At 39.5% G+C, this 21,904-nt stretch overlaps 1 protein-coding gene across 2 annotated transcripts; it reads right to left on the reverse strand.

Annotated features, from left to right (window-relative positions):
• Window positions 1-129: 129 nt before the first annotated feature.
• mthfd2l (methylenetetrahydrofolate dehydrogenase (NADP+ dependent) 2 like) lies at window positions 130-21,552 on the reverse strand. 2 transcript variants are annotated; one of them, XM_082554789.1, is made up of 8 exons: window positions 21,363-21,552; window positions 12,436-12,620; window positions 11,892-12,014; window positions 11,239-11,391; window positions 8,551-8,658; window positions 4,722-4,814; window positions 835-960; window positions 130-700 (listed from the first exon to the last, which is right to left on the reverse strand). In XM_082554789.1, exons 1-8 carry the CDS (start codon window positions 21,374-21,376, stop codon window positions 585-587), a joined length of 918 nt encoding a protein of 305 aa, XP_082410915.1. In that variant the 5' UTR covers window positions 21,377-21,552; the 3' UTR covers window positions 130-584. The 2 variants fall into 2 exon arrangements, with proteins under 2 accessions (XP_082410915.1, XP_082410914.1); XM_082554788.1 differs by lacking the exon at window positions 21,363-21,552 and adding an exon at window positions 13,941-14,113.
• Window positions 21,553-21,904: the final 352 nt, after the last annotated feature.

The following is a 21,904-nucleotide window of genomic DNA, read 5'->3' on the forward strand; positions in this document are numbered from 1 at the left end:
CTTCCCTATTTTTGGATTTGAGGCATTGCAGAGGATGCGATAAGGAAATGAAAAGCTGTCTGTTAGATCAGGAATCAGCAGCCTAATGTTTAAGATGCATAACCCTTAATCATGGTTGAGCTTTACTGTCTCACTACACTCAAAAGCAGAACAAACACACAACAAAATACTTTTGGAAATCATGAAAAAACTAAATAGAAAAAAACTTTGGAACTGAAATGTTTTTATTTCATTATGCTCAAAATGAACCAAACTTACATCAGTAGAAAAAATATTAATATAAATTCTTAAAAATTGAAAGCTGAAATAAATAACTTAATAAATAAATGAATAAATAAATATTATAAACGCAATACATATCAAGTAGATTTCCCAGCAGGTATTGAGTCTTGAGTTCACAGATGTTCAAATAAAACTGTGTTAGATGTTTGGCAGGAGGTCTGCCTGTGCGGGTGCCTATATAAATGTATGCATCTATATCTGCATGTCTGCATGATGTCTGCCCTTGTTAAAATAAATATCTTTATACTGTTTGTGCACGTGTGTGTGTGTCTAGGTGTAGGTGTGTGTGTGTGTGTGTGTGTTTAATGCATCAGTGCGTTTCTGGCAGCAGTCACAGTGTTCTTCATCAGCATGGCGACCGTCATTGGACCCACCCCTCCGGGGACAGGTGTGATGAAACCTGCTCTCTCCTTCACTCCTACAACATGCCACAACAATTGACTTGGAGACAGTTTCCCAAGAAAAATAAAGTCGACAGACAGGTATACATTGTTTTCAGAATGTCAGCAGTATAGAAGAAACTGTGACACAGTTAACTTCTTTTTCATTTACCCTCAAAGTCCACATCACCAATGAGCCGAAGTTTTCCTGTGTTTGGATCCTTGATGCGATTTATACCCACATCAATGACTGCTGCACCTTCTTTCACCATATCTGCTGTGATCAGCTCAGGAACACCTACGTAAAGAAACCAAGGTTATGGTGACAAACGAGAACTACTTTGAAACGTTTTCTTTAAATGCTTTAAAATGTTTTTTTAAATCCTATTCTTGTGTTAGGGGAAGTACTGAACTCAATAACAGATCAATTATTCATGAAATCTAAAAAAAATCTTTGGAATCACAGTTGATTGTTCTTTTGTCGGGTGGACCATGGACATTAAAACTGAATTAAAACACAAATATTCAAATAATCATCACATCATATTTGATAACAATCAATTTGATCTCCTCACACATTTATTATTGTTAATTAATAATGGGCCCCAAATTCAGTTGGATAATTAAATAATTAAATAACAGGTTTGTCTAGCTAAACTAGAACTGCTCATATAAAGCCAGCATAAAACTTCCAAGACAGGGTATAACAAAACTAAATGCCAAGCCTATTAACTGCAATTACTACAGATTACACAACCAGTTAATCCCTCAGCATACGTTTCGCTTTTAACACAACCAAAACACGTGCCGTTTCCCAAAAGACACAAAGACAGCTGAAAGAGATGATGTACATGCAGTTAGTACTTCAAAATCAAAACCAAGCATTTGCAGCATGAAAAGAAATTGAGGTGTGACTCATCAGGAAAAAGCCCATTTATGACAAACAGAGTAAGACATGGCACCCATCGCTGCATTGCGTTAATAAAGAATCTTTCATCTAATATTACAGCCCTGTATTGATTAATGGCTGCACGTTCCAGCACGCAAAAAACAAACAAAGCACTACTGTTCTTCCAGAAAGTTTTAATCAATGCCTACAGATGGGGTAGAGTAACAGGCGGAAATGTCGCCTTTTATTATTTTGATTCCAAGAAGCTCGCTTCAAGTAAGGGCTGGTGAGCACTTTTCACAACATCTCCTCCTTTTTGCATAATCAGCCAACATAAATCCACGTACACCTGTTCCAACACAGGAAAAGTAATCTGAAACTGACGGAAAGGAATGCACACTGGAGGGTAGAACCTATTTAGTAATGCCATATAACTGGCACTGCTTTTCTTAATGTAGGGTTTTCTATCCAAAAAACTAGGGTTAACAAGAAAATTCACAAAATATGGATGTTTGCTCTCAATATATTTTAAACTCTTCTTTTAAAATGGGTTAATCCAGTTTCTCTAAAGCAAAAACAAATGATACCCTAGTTCAGTATAATAATGACTGCATACAAACAAGTAGCCTATTACAGATTAGGTAAGTAAGTAAAAGCCGACGTACAGTATGTGAAAAGGAAAGTTTTCATAGAACTCTCTGCAGTTCTGTGAGTACACCTCATGATTCAGTAGCTCGTAGAACTACAATCAGTAGCAGTAACTTGAAGTCATTATTTCTGAATGACTCTCAGTCTCTCACATTGTTGTGTCAGAATTTTGTCCCACTCTTATGTACAACATTGCTTTAGTTGATAAATGGACTGATTCTTATATAGCACTTTTCTACTCTCCCTGATTACTCAAAGCACTCTTTACGACAAGCCACATTCACCCATTCATAAAGGCAATGTCTTCTATGCTTTGAAGTGCTTTCTAACTACCATTCACACACAACACCTTGATTATTTTCATTTTCAGTCAGTTGTAGATATGCTGCTGTGCTTGGGATCACTGTCTTATTGTAATACCCAGTTTGGGCAAAGCTTTAGCGGTCAGCCAGATGGTTTCATACACCCTAGAATACTTTGGTATAGAAAGTTCACGGTCATCTCAAGGACTATAATGTGCCCAGGTCATTTTGCTGCAAAACAAACCAAAATCATCAGACCTCTACCTGATATGAGGTGTTGTGCTAATTAGGTTTTCTTTAAATTTTCTGCTGTGGATTATGTCCAAACATCTCCAGTTTAGTCTCATCTGTCCAAAGGACATTGTTCCAGAAACCTTTTGGTTTGTTCAGATTCAGATTTGCAAACCTAAGCTGTGCAGCCATGTTCATTTCAGGGAGAAGAGCCTTCCTACTGGCAACCCTTCCAAACAAACCATGCTTGTTCAGTCTTTTTCTAATTGTACAACAATGACATTTGACATGCTAACTGAGACCTGCAGAGTCTGAGGTGTAGCTCTGTAGTGTTTTGCAGTTTCTTTTGTGCATGGTCTGAACTTGGGGTGAATTTACTGGGACATGGACTCCTGTGACGATTGAGGCACTGTTATTACACCCATCAATTCTGCTTTTACAGAGCTGATCACACTTGATGATGAGCAAGTGATTAGTACTAATTCCTGTGGAAGCACTATGGGCATACTTAGTTTCTCACAGGATTGCAAATCCTATAAATCTTTAATTTTCACATGACTGTAGATACATTTCTTTGCAGTACACGCTGAACATTTTTTAATAATAATAATAATAATGGATTGGATTTATATAGCGCTTTTCAAGGCACCCAAAGCGCTTTACAATGCCACTATTCAATCACTCTCACATTCACACACTGGTGGAGGCAGCTACGGTTGTAGCCACAGCTGCCCTGGGGCAGACTGACCGAAGCGAGGCTGCCATATCGCGCCATCGGCCCCTCTGGCCAACACCAGTAGGCAAGTAGGGTAAAGTGTCTTTCCCAAGGACACAACGACCAGGACAGAGAGCCCCGGGATCGAACCGGCGACCTTCCGGTTACAGATACGCTTCCCAACCCCTGAGCCACGGTCGCAAAATAACGAATAGCACAACTTGAATAATGAGTGAAAATGTACTAATTGTTTGAGGAAAATCAGGTGATCCCAAGTTCCTAGTTTTGACTCTTGTTTGGACAAAAATGACATCACTGATGTCAATTTTTCAAAAACAGTGACATTATTCAACCAAAACACTGACTGAGAAATGCCTTGGCAGATTAGCAAATTATGACAGTGATGGTTGGTTGTAACCGTACAGCCAGTTGATGTGATGTTAAATCCTATGAATCGTTTTGCAATACTTAATACACAGCAAAATCTCCAGTGTTAAATTAACACTGGAGAGTGTCTATATGGGTCCACACCTCTGAGTGTTAAATACAACACTGTTGAGTGTTAAATTAACACTTTTGACAGTGTTATATGTTTAAAAGTAACCTAGTCAGTTTTGAAGATTAACAATGACTAACACTGAGCAGTGCTGGTTTTCTAACACTGGAATATTTCTAACATTTTGAGTTCTTTTCCAGTGTTAGAAAATCAGCACTGCTCAGTGTTAGTCATTGTTAATCTTCAAAACTGACTAGGTTACTTTTAAACATATAACACTGTCAAAAGTGTTAATTTAACACTCAACAGTGTTGTATTTAACACTCAGAGGTGTGGACCCATATAGACACTCTCCAGTGTTAATTTAACACTGGAGATTTTGCTGTGTACAGTTAGTATGACAACTGACACCAGAAACTGTTGATTTATTACAGCAGCAGCTCATAAACATTACATTGGAGCCTACAGCTAGACGCTGGTGATGAAATAACAGCCAGTGATGCATGACAGCAGTGTCAGTGACACAACACAGGGTAACACTGGAAATTTTTCAGCTTAAATTGAATGAAGTAAATGGCGACGAATTACGTGACGAAAGTGAGGGTTGTCATGAATGCAAGATGCAGGACAACCCAAACCGCCTGCCTGAACTAGTTTGCATGTGTCACTCCATTCATTTGAAAGACGTTTTGTTGGGTATGACATATGTCACTTCGGTAGTTCTTTAGTTGTGGAAAAAACTGACAGATATGTTTTACTGTGGTCCTGATACGTTTACCTGCTGCTGCAATAATGATGTCAGCCAGGCGGGTTAGCTCTTTGAGCCTTTCCTTTGGAGTACATCTGTGGGTAATGGTCACTGTGGCATCACCTAAGAGGAAAAAGGACATGTTGTGGTTAATCCACCACTTCTTGGTTTACACTTCTTGGTCTCGGAGATATCTATCACCTACATCACCTGCTACATTCAATGTATATGAATAAAATGCCACATCAGGGTTTTAAAAATATGTATAAAAACTTACTTAGCCAAAACATGGCAAATGAACCATGAAAGGACATCTTTCAATACTTCTAAAAATGCTGATAGTGAAGGTTATCCTGTCAATGACGTTCCTTTAAACTGTTCTAAAGCTGGTGTCTCTACATGCTCAAAGTGCCAGAAGCAAGATTTCTTTTACTCAATATGAATATTTCAAGTTATTACCCAGTCTATCATTCTTCAGGTACTGACAGGTGGTGCATTTTGGGGGGTATTAGTGCTAATGTTAATAATCAGCAAACAGTTAATGTGGCCAAAACCTAACCTTCAATTAATTAATTCAATTAAGGTTCTCCTGTGGGAATGAAGAATATTGATTCTGCTAAGCAGTGTTTTTATACATTTAAAGTGTAAATATTCTCTTCTTTCTGCTTCATTACTGTGAGACCTGTTGTTCTCTTACAGCTTTACAAAAAAAATGAGACAGTGGTGGGGGAAGGACACCCTAAGTCAGACATTACACAATGAGGAAATGCAGCATGCGTGATAGTAACTTTAATCTCCGTTTAGGTGTGTCAGAGCAACTTGCAAAGTCATAACTGTATTAGGACCAGTATTGTTGCTGTAATCCACGGAGGTATTCTGCGAAGATAAGAACGAGAGGGAAGAAAAGGCAAGTCACAGCACAGCAAACCTGCATATCGCATACCAGAAGAAATGTGTGTGAAGCTGTACAACTCGTGTTGTGGGAAATAAACCTATGAACTATGTGGTTATTCAACTTCCCTTTGGAATAAAAAAAAAAACACTTACTGGGGACTGAAGATTTTTAAAATAGGAAAGTTTGTTTTTAGCCTTATTGTATATTTGCAGTTTAATATCCAGTTACAAAGCACACATTCAGTTGCCATTCTTTGCAAACTTAGTTTTCAAGAACTAGGTAGTCCACCTTAGTGTCACGTTCTGATAAAATCCATACACCTGAAATAACAAGTACAAGAGGAGCGTAAAACTCATCTTACATCGCGGGCCACATATAGCCGACTTTGATCTTAAGTGTTTCAGGCCAGTGAAACTCCCCTTTCTGACAGTGTAAAGAAATTACATATTTAACTGTATTTCTACATGGTAAACAAAAAGCTGCTGAAAGAAATCTGACTTAAATTGTAAGAAATACATTTTTAAAGTTACAGAAAAAGTTCTGGTAGATCATTGACCAGATTTAGTCTTTTTGAAGTCTTGTAATTTGATTCAGAAATTTTTTTTTCTCATTTATCAGATATTCATTACTTCGAAAGTGAAATATATTAATCTTTTTTTGTTATAATTTTATTGACTATGGCTTATAGCTCTTCAACATCAGAAATCCAGTATCTGGCATTATCAGAATAGTTAGAACATTAAAATAAGATCATTAAAAAAACATTTTCAATACAAAAATGTCCAACCTCTGAAAAATCTGTACATTTATGCACTCAATATCTGGTTGGGAGTGTTTTACCACAACTTAAGGCATCCGTGTGGTATCTATCAGTTTCTTTTTGCGCCGGATGTGTCTCTTCCTCCTTGTGACAATGCTTTAAAAGATTCTTTGTGTTTCAGGTAAGACAGGGAAACTCAAGTCATCCCACACTGTGCAAACGTTCCAATGGAACTCAAATACCTTAGATTCTGAGCCTCTCCACGCTTCTTTTTGACTCTTTGAAATGATTTATAAATTCCTGACGTTACCTGAAGGTATGTGCATGTACATTTTTGCACATTTATGCTTCTAGACACTGATTTTGAAGGACAACTTTGGGGTCTCTGCTCTAATTCAGCCCAAAGGTCTTCTATCAGGTTAAGGTCTGGACTTTCTGAAGGCCATTCAAGTTCTTCCACATCGAACTCGCTCATCTATGTCTTTCTGGGCCTTGATTTGTGCACTGGTGCGCAGTTATGCTGGAACAGGAAAGAGCCATCCGGAAACTGTTCCCACAAAACGATAAAGCGTTTCACTGAAACTAAGTGGCCAAGCCCAACTCCTGAAAAACAATCCCACACCACAAAGCAGTCAGACAAGTACCGTTCTCCTCGCAACCGCAAAACCCAGACTCATTGATCGGATTGACAAACAGAAACACAAGCGTAACTCATAGAGACAGACAACCGTTCACATTCACACCTACGAGCAATTTAGATTCACCAGTTAACCAAACCCCACTGACCAATTGTCTTTGAACCATGGGAGGAAGCTGGAGTTTATGACATATGAATAGTTATTGATACATTGATATTTGCTCTCTTCTCCTCTCCTCTCCTTAATATCGTCTTATGACCAAGAACTTTCTATTTCTTCTGTCCATGTCACGTGCCTCACAAATATGTGTTAATCTTGATCTGGGTGTAAGGCTCAGAAGACCTGGAACTGGCTGCACCAGTTCATAAGTTCAATCTTAAAGATTGCCAAGTATCTGTAAGAACGATTATAAGTTCTCATTAACTATTTATACCATCCATCATCCAGGAATCACTGATGATTAATAAACTGACAAAACTTGGTAATAGATGACGCAGCTACCAATAGAATAAACAATACAGTTTTCTGTTATGGGCTTTACAATAATAATATAATGTAAAACTAAAAGATTTTTTACATAAGGATGGCACAACATACCTGAAATTAATTAGGATTATGCTTATGTTTAACTAAATAAACAAATAGCATTGGTGCAGTTCCAAGTGATTCTAAAGGTAAAAGGTAAAGTTAAACAAATATGTACAGTTTCAAAAGATAACACCTGCCTTTAAGTTTGTTTTTGCATACTGCATTACTAAAACCCTGGCATAGATGTTTCCAAGCAACTCATTACAACTCATATGTTTTAACAGTGCAACCAATTTCAGCTACAAAGTCAGTAGTAGCCATTAAGAGCTTTTAAAGGACTCAAATTTCAAAATAGCGTGTTCTTTTACTGATTTCAAAAACTTAAAAATGGTTCTCAATTTGCAATATGTACACACGACATAGTTTGGAAGAACATGGACTGGGTCTCAATCATTTACTTTCAGAAATTGTATAGCATATTTCAGTCCCCTGACCTAATTTGATGTGGATGAATAAAGAACGTTTTATCCTTTTAGCGATGACTTTAGGGACAACTGCAGTGTTTTGATCTCCTAATTTTTCTTTGGTATGCAGCTTTGAGTGAGTTATGTTCCCATTTGTGTTGTTCTGACCTGCAATAACACTTTACTTTGAAATGTTAAGCACATCTTGTTGCTTCATCTGAACATGCAATACCTTTCCAAATCCAATCCCTTCTTCCTGCACCCTTATAAGGGGCTGATCTGTCTTCCAGTGCCAAAAGTCTCACCCTGTGATTTTCCTTCACACTCCCAGATTTTTTTCTTTGTTCCTCAGCAGGACATTCATCAGCAGTTTTTTGTTTGATTAAAAAGGTGAGGAAACAATAAAGCTTTAATTTATTGCTCACATCCTGGCAAAAGCTCAAACATCAAACATCCCTCAGGGAAAGCCACAATGGTGAAACACCAATCCTACAAAGAGCAGCACGCCAATCTTATTACAATGCTGACTCAGATTGCAGATAAGCCACACAGACATCCAAATGCATTTTCTTACCTCCAGGACGCTCATGATGGCGATCAGTATGCAGCAACATTGCAATGGGCATTCCAACATTTTTGGAGCGACCAGCAACAAGGACATTCTTCCCCACAGTCTCAATACCTGCACAGAGAAATGATAAAATATGCTAGATTCACTGTACTGCTCAAGTAGAGAGAAACTGACTCTCCCTGAAGCTAAATTGTCAAGCAAAAACTATTAAGACGTTAACATAGGTGTCATCAATTAGGCCAATATCACAATTTGCTGATGAAATTTGTATTAAATACCAATTATGCTGCTAAACCTGATCTAAACCCTTCTTGTTTTCTATTTGTTTTTTATGTCATACCAAATTCTGTCCAATTTTTAAAAAGTCAACCTGAGCATGCTTGTTGTGTAGTGATAGTTTGAAATAACAAATCTAAGTATCGAAGCAGAAAGAGTGTTTAATATTACAAAGTATATGTGAGAAAAAAAGATTTTTGCCCTTGTAGTCAAAAAAAAAGCTGATAACCGGCTGCAGCTGGACTGGACACACCCAGGCCTGAAACCATGGCATATAAGCAATTTTCAGAAGTGTGAAGTTGCCTAAAAGGAATTACCAGCAGCACAATATGTGGTAACGACCAGAAATTTCAGAAGTGATAAGGAAGAAGAATATTAAGCCAGATAAGTCTATAAAGTTTGAAATCCTTCCAGAGTTTCAAAATATCCCAAAGAGTACAACAATGAATCATCCTATGATGTCAAAAAAGTTACAAGAAAAAGATTCATGGGATTTTTTCCTTCCTTCCTTCCTTCCTTGGTCTTTGTGTCATCTAGTATCTCTTTTGGTAACTCCACAATCCAACAGATACTGGGCATAAATGACGTGCACAGAAGGCTGGCAAGTAAAAACACTACTAACTCCAGAGGAACCTCAAGGCTTCTCCAAATTTTGCGATAATGTATCTTGAAATCCCTAAAACCTTTCAGAAGAATATAAAAACTCAAGCTTTACATCTCTGATATTGTATGACTTGTTTCTGAAGGACTCTATGCAGTCCTGTGATAAACTAAATGCATCCCCACTGGTTTAATAGGAATTAAGAAGGTAAATAGCAAACAGGTACCTAATCAAATGCACTTCATCAACAAGTGTGATGACCTCTATAAAAGCAGAATTGAGGTGTATAATACCACATTATTCACAGGAGTGGATATCCCAGTAAATTCACCCCATAGTCAGACCATGCAGTGCTCAGAGAAACTGTAAAAACTCAAGACCTGCATTTCAGGCTCTACAGACTTTAGTTACTGTGCTGCCCTGTCAGTGCGCCCCAGGGCAGCTGTGGCTACAATGTAGCTTGCTATCGCCAGTGTGTGAATGTGTGTGTGAATGGGTGAATGACTGTATGTAGTGTAAAGCGCTTTGGGGTCCTATGGACTAGAAAAGCGCTATACAAATGCAGGCCATTTACCATTTATTTAAATGTTAAAGTTCATGACCTTTCAGTTAACAAAAGAGTGAACATACCTGGCTTGTCTGGAATGTTTATCAAGAGAAAGCCTCTTACTTGTCAACAAACCACAAGATTTCTGGAATAATGGCAAATGCACAATGCCACATTTAATGACAGCATAGAGTCCTGTGAAAACCTTATTTTTTTATGACTCTATGGATAACTATTTAACAGGAGCCATTACTTTTTAAACCGGTGATTTGGGGTACTGGATAATATTTTAGCTTCTATGAATACAGTAATTATTAAAAACTTGCATCTGTTTTCACTTGCATTGCCTTAGCTAGGTCGATAGAGCCAGCAGAAAGGTTTGTTACAAGGCTTAAAGAATTCAGTCACACTTCTCTCGGACCATTTTCACCTTTGAAACCAAAACCAAGCTCAAATAATTATATACACATAGTGTATAGTGTTCAAGTTCATCAGAATTGTGTATTTCCATAACTTAGAGTTTGAAACATTCCAGTCATTCAGACAGACAAGTGAGTTACGCCAAACCCTTCATCCTTCAGCTCTCAATGTAATCTATAAAGAGATATCTGCTTCAGCACTATGTGGGATGGAGGATTCCAAAAGTTCTGTCACAGCCGATAAGCTGATTTCATGATGATATAAAACCCTTAAGCATTCCTACGACAACTGAACTAACCTCAAAGGCAGCCAAGGCTTAGCCGCACCTCAATCCTCCACTCCTTTGGTATGATAACCAAGGGGTTTCTTGCCATTCTAGACACTGTTCTCACATCACAGTAAGAATAGTTTTATTTTAAGAACTAACGTCCTACTATTTTATTCAAATAATGTTTTAATAACAACATCTGTTAAATATAAAGTTTTACACACATTACTTCAAATAACTTTCACACTTTTTCAGAAAACTGAAACATTATACTTTTATTTCATGTTAAAACTAATGAAAGTCAAAGAACAGATGAAATTTAGATTTAGATGGAAGAAAGGATATTAGGCGCCACCTAGTGGATCTGAGATGCATAGAAATGGACATATAATACCTACTTCTGCTATTGCTTCTAGAGTTAACTTTACATTCTTTGGAACTGAACATTCAGTTCAAATTTAGGGATCATGCCATCGTAGGTTCAAAAAACAGAGCGAATGGCAAGGCTAAAAATAGCCATGACAAACATTTATAGATATTAAGTTGAGTAAATGCTTTGGAGAATACTGGGAGGCATACCTGCTCTTTTGATGATCTCCCAGACAGCTGCAGGAGTGGCTGGCACCATGGATCTCTGGTCCAGGCACAGCTTACCGATGTTCACAATATGGAAGCCATCCACATCCTTCTCTGGAGCGATGGCGTTGCATACTGCTCTCTCATTTATGTGCTCTAAAATCAGAGGGAGCAGAACATAAGCTCAGGTACTGTATATCATGTGAAGAACTGTACAAAGAACTGAAACATAATAGACTCACAAGTGACTTTGTTAGGTACACCTGTTCAGCATTCAGATGATAAGGTCAGAACTCGACATGAGCCCCTTAGTATCAGCAGAGCATTGTTTAAACACTATATAGCCTACCTGAGTAGTCTGACCATCCCTTTATGACTACAGTGAACCCCTCTTCTGATTGCTGCTTCCAGCAGGATTACGTGTCACATCACAAAGTTCAAATAATCTCAAACTGGTTTCTTAAAAATGATAATGAGTTCACTGCAGTCATGTGGGCCCCACAGTCACCAGAAATCACTCCAATACATATTCTGTACGCATAAAATTTTATGCACACAATATCCATCGACTATAGAAGCAGAATCACCACAACTGTAAAGACCAGTTAACATGATGTCATGGAGGACACCTCTGGAGCAGTGGTGCCTTTGTTCACCTGGAAGTGGGAGCTGCACCAATAAACCACTGACCCTCCAGTCACGGTTCATCTTGTCAATCAGCTCCAGCAGCTCCTCCTGAGACACTGTGCTGGGCCGCACCACTGTATCACTGGAAATACCTGGAGAACACATAAACACATATACCTAAACCATGAAGATGTAGTTGTGTACTTTTGCATGATTATTTTAAATACACATTGTTTTATTTTTGATTATTTTAAATGTATGTTACTTTTGCTTAAGCAAGTGCGTCTGAACATATGTATCTGTGTATGCATAAAATATGTGCTACTTTAGTTATATTTATTGTTTTTAGATATGCATGAAATACTTTATTTCTGTAATATACTCACATATCTATATTATTGCTAATATATATTGTAATATATCTATATCACTAAAGCACTTCTGGATGGATGCAAACTGCATTTCGTTGCCCTGTACCTGTGCATGTGCAATGACAATAAAGTTGAATTCTATTCTATTCTATTCTATTCTATGAATACACGTTTAAGAATGCATGTGCTGCTCATATCTGACCCAGGATGCTGGCTGCGCGGGTCTTGTTCTTAACGTAGGTGTGACTGGCTGGGTCGTCACCCACTAAGACCACACCTAGGTGTGGTCTCATGTTGCCCTGAGCTACCAGCTCTTCCACATCACGCTGGATTTCTCTGTGCAGCTGACGAGCTAACTCTGTTCCGGAAATCACCACAGCGGCATGCCTGGAAAGATAAAGAGAAAACACATGAATTAATGCACTAATACACTGCGGGAAAGATGAAAGATGAATTTAACAGTGACAAATTCACTTTTCAAGCTGACCTGCAGTCAGCTGAGACTGAAGAACTCACTTGGATGAGTGACGAAATGTTTCTCCCACTGAAAACGCTACATCCAGATGACCAGAATCTACTTTTGGATATTCTTGGTTTTAAATTTGTATTACTGACAGCTATTACCCATGACCTGCCATTTTATACCCTTGTCGCCACAAAAGTGATAGGGACACCGGAATTCAGTGATTTGGCTAAGTGAGTGAATACTTCCAGTAACAAAGCTTATAAGACCACAGCCGGTTTCTCTCCTGTAGCTAAGATGAGGAAACTGAGGCTGAAATTCACACAGGCTCACCAAAATTGGACAACTGTAGACTGAAAACAGTCGATGGTAGGGTCAGAACCTGGCATAAACAACACTAAAGCATGCATCCATCCTGCCTCGTCTCAACAGTTCAGAATGCTTCCGGTGATGTAACGGTGTGAGGGATATTTCCTTGACAAACTTTGCCCTCTTAACACCAACTGAATATTCTTTAAACACCACAGCCAACCAGAGCATTGTTGCTGACTATGTACATCCGTAACTACCCTTTAATCATCTCAAACTGGTTTCTTGAACATGACAGCGAGTCAGTGCTCAGATAGCCAGATAGCCTCCACAGTCACTGCTTTCAGTCCAATAATGCAACTTTGAGATGAGGAGTGTTGCATCATGGATGTGCAGCAACTCTGTGATGCTCTCTGGTCAATATGAAGCAAAATCTCTACTTATTGTTTTGACACTTTTTTGAATCTGTGCCAGGAAGAATTAGAGTAGATGGCTCATATTCACTAATAGCAAGATGTTCTCAAGTGTCCAGTGAGGATTTTATTAAGGCGTCTGATTTAGGGACCACAATTTTATGTGTTCTTAAATGTGCTATAAATATACTAAATATGGTATAACCATAGGTGACAGCCCTCTCCATCAGCTACAGTCCACATTACATAGAGCGCGTTGTGTTCAGCCGGCGAGGCTGTGAGCCGGTTATGTAACTCTGTCATGTCTTTTGAAAAAATAGTCCCTTTAAATATGGTTGCAATTTGTACTGTAATCTACACTCGCAGGTTTCGTGAACGGCGAAACAGGCTGTCAATCACCACCCACCGACACGTGACGCTGCGCACGCCTTCGCCGGACCTGAAGCGTCGTTCAGCCCTGCGCAAAGTGATGCCGTATAATAAAAGAAAAACCAGCATTGTTTTAGACGTGCTGCGTTTTACCTCGTCGCCGACTCGTGTAGATGTCTCTTTTGACTCTCGCATTTTCTGTGCATCCGCAGTTTGGCCCGGCAGCAGTGATGGTGTAACGTTAAAGGGCTACAAATCCTGAAGGAGGAGCGTAGCGGTGAAACAGAGGCCGCCATGTTTGTGTGTGTGTGTGTGTGCGTGTGTGTGTGTTTGTGTGTGTGAGAGAGAGGGGGCAGGGAAGCGTGTAGACGATGATGAATGATACTCTGCATTACACACTACACATCTTTTGGCTTATGAGGAAGAGCTGGCCTCCTTTGTTGTGTGCACTGCCTGGGAGTGCATTCATGAAATGAGCTGCAACTGTAATGGCAAACACAGCCCATATGTGAGCAGGGAGGCCAGAGCCCAATAAACAAGATGAGGGTCAAAGAGTGTGGTTGTGCCATAATGGAGTGGTGTGTGTAGTCTGAAATTTTGATAAATGTTTGGCTAAAATCTCACAAAAGTTATACAGGTTAGAGTTTAAGTATAGGGAAAACGAATATGCTGTAATTTATCTGATTGCAATAAGCACATATGAGCTAAAGTATGTATAGTCTCAAGTCTTTGTACACTCCTATATTCCATCCATCCATTATCTTCCACTTATACAGTTCAGGGTCACAGGGACCTGAAGCCTATCCCAGCTGTCCTGGAGCCCAGTCTGCCACAGGCTTAACACACAGACAGATGTTTTAGAATCAGCAATTAACTTAGCCCCACTAACTGAATGTTTTTGGACTGTGGGAGGAGGCTGGAGTGAACCCATGCTGCTAGGGGGAGAACTTGTAAACTCCACACAGAGAGGCCCCTTCCACATGGCAGATTTGAACCGAGGACCTCGTCCCTGTGAGGCAGCAGTGATACCAACAGTGCTAACCACTGTTAGCACTGATCCCTTTATGTAGAGCTTTGACAGATCAAACTCTGGTAATCATCTTCCACACTATCAATCAGCACATCTCGTTTTCGACCACATGCTTCTAGAGAGAGTCAGGTGTTCACAATTGTTCAGTTAAAGTGAATCACAATGTGGGACATTGTCTCAACATGTAGGACAGGGATAAAAGGATTTTCTGCATGGACATTCAAAGCATGAAACAATATGAGTAAAAGGACACCCTTTTTTTGTTTTGGGTTTTTTTTTCCCATCTTGGCTGTTAGGTGAAGTGATCCATACCAAGTTCATGTCTGTATTGTAAATATTAAGCTACCATCAACACCTGAGTAGCTTAACTTAACACAAAGACTGGAAATGATGGAAAAGCTGGTCTTTTGTCTGTCCTGAACCTGCACAGGCACAGAGAAAGCATGAAAACTCCACATAGAAAGACCTCAGCCATCAAGTGGATACGAACATACGACTTTCTTGCTGTGAGGCATCATTTAATTGTGGGTGGCTATAGCTCAGGCGGCAGAGCAGGTCATCTATTGATCGGTGGTTCGATTCCTGGCTTCCCCTAGTCTGCATGCCAAATATCCTTGGGTAAGATACTAACCCCAAATTGCTCTCCAATGCATCCATCGGAGTATGAATGTGTGTGTGAATGTTAGTTAGAAAGCACTAAGAAAATGTGCTTGGGTGAATGCACAAGTTGTGTAAAGTGCTTTGAGTGCTCAGAAGAGTAGAAAAGCACTATCTAAGAATCAGTCCATTTACCATAATTATAAAATCATTGTAGTGCCTCTACATTCCCAGAATAGATCAAATCTCTATTTCGTACATCCTTGTCAAAAGAAAGGTGTGTGGTTCCACGGGTACTGTACACATACAGCTATGAAGATAGTGCAATAAAGGAAATGATGACCAAAAAAGAAAAGCAACCATTGTTAGTCTTGATGCATGCTGAATCATCCCAGGGAAGGAAATCCCAAAAAGCTAATTCTGTTTATTTGGACACAACATAGCCAACTGAATCAACTTTTTGTAATAGCCATCGTCAGTGAAATATGTCCTGTTTTTCCACTAGATGGCAGCAAATATCTGCTATATTAATCTATCTCTTTGTTAAATTACAGTTTTTTCTGATTGCTTAAGCACATTTTTTGTAACTATTGGCTAATTTTGCAAAACTCTTCACACAAATAAGAAAACCTGTCACCCAATCATCAAAACATTGTAGTTCTCTTGCAAAAGCAAACACAGCTAGATTAACTCTTCACACCTTCGTAAAAATGGTGTTTCCGTATCAAACAGTACACACAAGCCATCATCTACTAAGCACACAATGCGCCAACTGCACACTGATGGTATGAATACAAAACACATCTGGCTTTTGCTTTCTCTGTGCACAAGGTAGGCTATGTCAGTTTGGGCTCATACTTCTGTCATAGATCCATAAGCATAGAGGGATCCAAACTTCAAGTACTGGTGTTTATTCAAACACATCAAAACAAACACAAGTGTTCATTTCCAAGTATAGGATTATTTGCAATCGCCATAATGACTATATGGGTTACTTGGTCTGCAGTGAACATGCTTCCTCTGCCCCCAGCATCTGGTCATCTAGCAATTCTGTAAAGTAACAATTTCAGTATTTTTACATCAATGGTATTGGTGTGTTTCTCATTGGCATATGGCAGTGCTACAAATCTTTGTGCGAAGTGACTGTACTAACCGATTCTCATTTCAAGATGTCCTTATGGTGCTTGCTACAGTGTAGCGGCTCGAGTTAGGCTGGACCCGTTTGCCAGCTACCCTCAGGGTCATTCCACGGTTGTAGCTCTGATGTCATCAGCAATTCTATTTCTTACTCTTCCTACCCTTCCTCTCCCCCCTCCTCATCTTCCTCTCCCCCCTCCTCGTCTTCCTCTTGCTCCTCCTTGTCGTCCTCTTCATCCTACTTCTTCACCTCCACGTCCTCTTCCTCGGCCTCCTCTACTTCTCACTCTTTCTGCTCCCTCCATTGTACTCCGCACACACAGCTTACCTGTATTATAGTGCTTAGGCTGATTGCAAAGTGAACTAATTATCTAAAGAAGTTTTCACATGTGAAAGTGTGCCAGACAGTTGGAAAATTAGTGTTAATGATAGCCATACATAAGATAAGATAAGATAAGATAAGATAAGATAAGATAAGATAAGACTTTATTGATCCCACAACGGGGAAATTTTTGCGTCACCTCAGCTCAGGTACAGATATATGAAGGAAATACAAAAATACAATTAAGTACAATCAATGAAAAAAAGTAAGATAATACACTATATACAATGGTAGCATACACAGTATGTGATTATGGATATGGTTGGAAATATGGAAGACATAAACTATATAGCTTGGAAGGTCATGGAAGGTCCATTATGCATGAAGTGGTGACCGTGGATGTTCACAGTGTCCAGTGACTTATGACATCGTGATTGAGGAGTTATAGAGTCTAACTGCTGTTGGGATGAATGATCTGCGAAAGCGCTCCTTCCTGCAGCGAGGGTGTTTCAGTCTCTGACTAAAGGAGCTGCTCAGACCACTCACATACTCATGCAGTGGGTGATGTGGGTTGTTCATGATGGATGTCAGCTTTACTAACATCCTCCCCTCACCAACCACCTCCACAGACTCCAGGGGACATCCCAGCACGGAGCTAGACCTCTGCACCAGTTTGTCAATCCTGCTCCTGTCCCTGTCCGTGCATCCACTCCCCCAGCAGGCCACTGCATAGAAAAGGGCAGATGCTACCACAGTGTCATAGAATGTCCTTAGCAGAGTCCTGCAGACTCCGAAGGACCTCAGTCTCCTCAGCAGGTGGAGTCGACTCTGGCCCTTCTTATACAGGACGTCTGTATTTGTTGTCCAGTCCAGTTTCTTGTTGAGGTGAACACCCAGGTACTTATAAGAGTCATGTGTATACTTTTGCTAGGAGTGTGTTGGAAATTTGGTAATTGAGTGTTGTGCAGTGAATTGTGCCTACAGTTTTGCAAAGTGTGTGTTACAAAATTGCAAACTGAGGGCAAAGCAGTTTTTGTGCTTTTAGTTTTGCAAACTCAGTGAGTGGTTTTGCTATAAGTCTGAATAGTTTTAGAGATTGTGCTACAGGAATCACAGTTAGGGTTTAAGCATTCAGAAAAAACTGTAAAATAGCTAAAAATGTAAGAATTAAATTGTCCAATCTGTGTGCAGTACCTGACAGTATGAACATCTAGAACTGATGATAGGTGTCTAGAGTCCATAGTAGTCAAGAAGAAAGCCTCACTGTCTGCTCTTAATCATACATGTTTCCTGGAGAGGACGCTAAGATAAAGGTGCTCATTGTACAGTGTTTGCACATAACTTCAGCACTAAGGGTTCCCCCCCCCCCCCCCATGCTTTATGCTCCTGTTTACTTTTTTGCAGTATTTATTCAAGACCGTAATTGTCAGCTGTCCTAAAGCACATGTTGGTTTTGCAACATAAACAGCAGAGAAGTGGACGTTTAGCATATGTCAGCGTTTCACATCCATCCATTTTCTTGCGCTTATTCAAGTCAGGGTCATGGTGGGGCTGGAGCCTATCCCAGCTGTCCAGCTGTCATATGTGGGGGAGGGGAATACACCCTGGACGGCACAGCCACTTACATTTTAATTAAGCCAACATGTAACCTGTTGGGTTAGAGTTGGGAATTCGCCTTGTAATCAGAAGGTTGCCGGTTCGAGCCCTGGCTTGGACAGTCTTGGTCATCGTTTCCTTGGGCAAGACACTTCACCTGTTGTGTCAGAGGGCCCGGTGGCGCCAGTGTTCGGCAGCCACGCCTCTGTCAGTGCGCCCCAGGGTGGCTGTGGCTACAACGTAGCTTGCTATCACCAGTGTGTGAATGGGTGGATGACTGGATGTGTAAAGCGCTATACAAATACAGGCCATTTACATATGTGGGGGAAAGATGGAGTATACAGGGACAATGTAAACAAGAGAGGTAGATTAAAACCTAGGGCCTCCTTGCTGTGATGTGACAGTACTAATTTCCATGACATTTTGCCTTGCTGGAAGAAAAATTACAAAATACAATTACATATAAAAATATATATTCAGTGTAACTTTTGACCTTAAATGACCAAATTGGAGTATGGTGGTGGTCTCATGTCAGTTATCCTCATCAAACACACCACAGTAAGAGCAGCTACATTATATACCTTCCTTGCTGCAGGATTGAGACACCACTTCAGCGTTACCAGGACCACAAATGCATAAAACTTCCTGCATACAAAAATACAACACAAAGAATAAATATTTACATACATGTATGATGGATGTGTGCAAATATTTAACATATAATATTCCAGTGATTTTTCACTCAGAACTGTGCTCTTTAGACCAACATTAGGTGACCAATTTTCCAGTCTATAGTCTTGATGCTACTCTTATTTAACATCTTTATATTGGTATCATGTCAGAGGTAACTTTATTATTGTGTTGTTACTCAGACACAAAAAAAAATTATAATCTTTCCAGTGTGTGACCTGACAACACTATGGTAACCATTCAAATAAATGTAGTTCACTTTAGTGCGCATACTACAAATGGATTCAAGCATGTTGGTACTATCATTTTTTTTTTTTTTTAAGTAACCAAAAGATAGCTTATAACAGTGGTTCCCAAACTTTGTGGTATATTTCACACCTCAAACATTAAGTAAACAATTACGCAAATACAAGTAACCTGCAATAAATTACAGGTAGTAAGAAATAACTGTTTTACGCCATGTCCACACCTACACGGGTATTTTTGAAAACGCAGCTGTTTCGTCCTCCCGTAAACGGCGTTTCGAATCACCGAAAAGGGAGATTTGTTTAAAACTCCTTTTTTGGTTTATGTGTGGACGAGGAATACAGAGTTAATCATGCAAAGTCAAATTTATGTGCCTTTTTTCACGTCAGCTGTGCGCCACGTTATTGTTTACGTGAGATGAATTGCAGAATGGCAGATAGAGACAAAATACTGTTAATCTGACTATCTTCAGGTTTTACATGCTTACATATACACACGCAGTTAATGTCCCTCTATTTACAAAGGCAGAGGCCTCATGGTGTGATTATTTTACATGTAGTTTTTTTTCCCTGTGTAATAATATTCAACATTGCTCATTCAAAAAATGCCTCTCTGTGCAAAATGGGTTTAAAAACATAAACAGCTGTGGGATGCTGTTTGTCTGTGATTTAGACAGAGGGAACAAATCGTGGCAGTATCAGCCTGATCAGGGACGTGCAGAGAGGTTTAAAGGGGCGGGTGCTCAAAGTTAAAAAGGGGCACATTGAACCATGCTGAATAACAACAACACACATTCATCAAGAATCTAATATGGGAAGGGCAGGGCTGTGTTGATCTGAGACTGTAGACATTAAAAAGTCCACAGGAGAGATGGTAGCTGATTAAACAAGTGTCATGAGATAATAACAAAATGCAAAGATTAGTGACAGCGCTTGGAACCATAAGGCAACGAAAAACTGTGACATAAACTCGGCTCTGCCTGTGAATCACTCTTTGCTTCTCTTCTTCCTTCCTTCCCATCATTTCATATATCACTCTCCACTTGCTGTCTATCTGAGAACAAGGCACAACTTGCTATTGCAATAAACTATAATCTAATTATCCACACCTAAAAACTCTTGCACTTAATCTATAATAAAATGATGACAGAAAAATGTTATAGCACTGCCTTTAGTAGCCTCATACAGCTCCTACTGTTTCCTCCTCATGTCCTTACCAGCCATGTCTGCACAATGTTATATCATGAGTAATATTTTTTTAAATCCAGCTAAATAAAACACACACATGCACACACAGTGACATTTTAGACCTTCTTCAGAATACTGTATATACTATGGGCATCCTTACATTATTATTTATTACTAGAGCTACAATAATAAAGCAATGAGGAGGGGGAAGTAATAAATATGAAATAATGTATTTATGATGATTCCATTTGTTTCACTATCCACTCTGTGCAGGGGCAAAGCTTATTACATTTTTAAACTGTAGAGATACAATAATCTTACTGCTGTAAAATCCAACTTTTGTCTTATTTAAAATATAAATCTAATATAATCTGCTTCTTAATGTATGTTCTTTAAAATACAGCGTGTGTTTTTTAATATATTATAATTATTATTATGTGGACATGCATATTAGATCGTTTTTTAGTGAAATATAATCCCTCCAGAAAGGCAGGAAATGCCCAGAAACTTACTTTAAAACTAAATATGTTCCCTAAAACGGTGACAGAGCTACAGACCCATGACAGCCTTACACAGGTAGCCAGCAGCTATGACCAGCACTACTTGTGCAGTTAATAAAAGGACAGGTAATGTTTGTCGCGCTGTTGCACACACAGCACGCTCGTTTGTTTCAGTTAGTCAGTTGCAACAAGACAGCTTACCAACGTGTACGTAATAAGCTAATACTCCTGTGTGCTACACACTACAGTGTGCGCTGTACACCTACTTACTGGTTTTGTCGCATCAGTCTGTGTCTCTGAGTTAACTTGTGTTTCTCCTACAGCTCCGGACCGCAAAAAATGCGCGTGCTCTTTGTGAGCTCGTTCCCGGCTCGTAACCAGCGCGTTCTGCCGTCGAGGGCGACCATTGGTTAAATGTGATCATGTGACTGATGCAAGCCAGATCCTTTTATTTAGCAAAACTATGATTAATAGTTAAATATTATTGTTGAGGGGCACAGACAGGACTCCGCACGCACACACACATTAAATAAATAAATAAAAAAAATTTAAAAGTTGCCTCAACAAAAGGGCACTTTGGACACTCATCAGGAAAGGGGCGGGTACTCAAGCCCCTCTAGCCCCCCCTCTGCACGTCCCTGAGCCTGATATTATTTGTATCCCACTGTAACTTTACTGTATAAAGAGCTAACATCTCCAAAATGTCAGGAGTAATTAGTCATTACAACAAGTGTTTGTGAACTAAAAATCAAGAATGTCGGACACTGTTTGTCCGTGACTTGAAGAGCCCAGCGCTGCTCCCAACAAAGGGA

The sequence above is a fragment of the Aulonocara stuartgranti genome (genome assembly GCF_965226115.1).
Source record: "Aulonocara stuartgranti genome assembly, chromosome: 12".
Lineage (NCBI taxonomy): Eukaryota > Metazoa > Chordata > Actinopteri > Cichliformes > Cichlidae > Aulonocara > Aulonocara stuartgranti.

Coding starts and splice junctions, on each gene's coding strand:
- mthfd2l (XM_082554788.1), bottom strand. CDS start 14,083: ATGGCGGCCTCTGTTTCACCGCTACGCTCCTCCTTCAGGATTTGTAGC. Junction 11,392..11,891: donor GGTGCAGCTCCCACTTCCAG/GTGAACAAAGGC, acceptor CTCTGATTTTAG/AGCACATAAATGAGAGAGCA. Junction 701..834: donor TGGTGATGTGGACTTTGAGG/GTAAATGAAAAA, acceptor GGCATGTTGTAG/GAGTGAAGGAGAGAGCAGGT.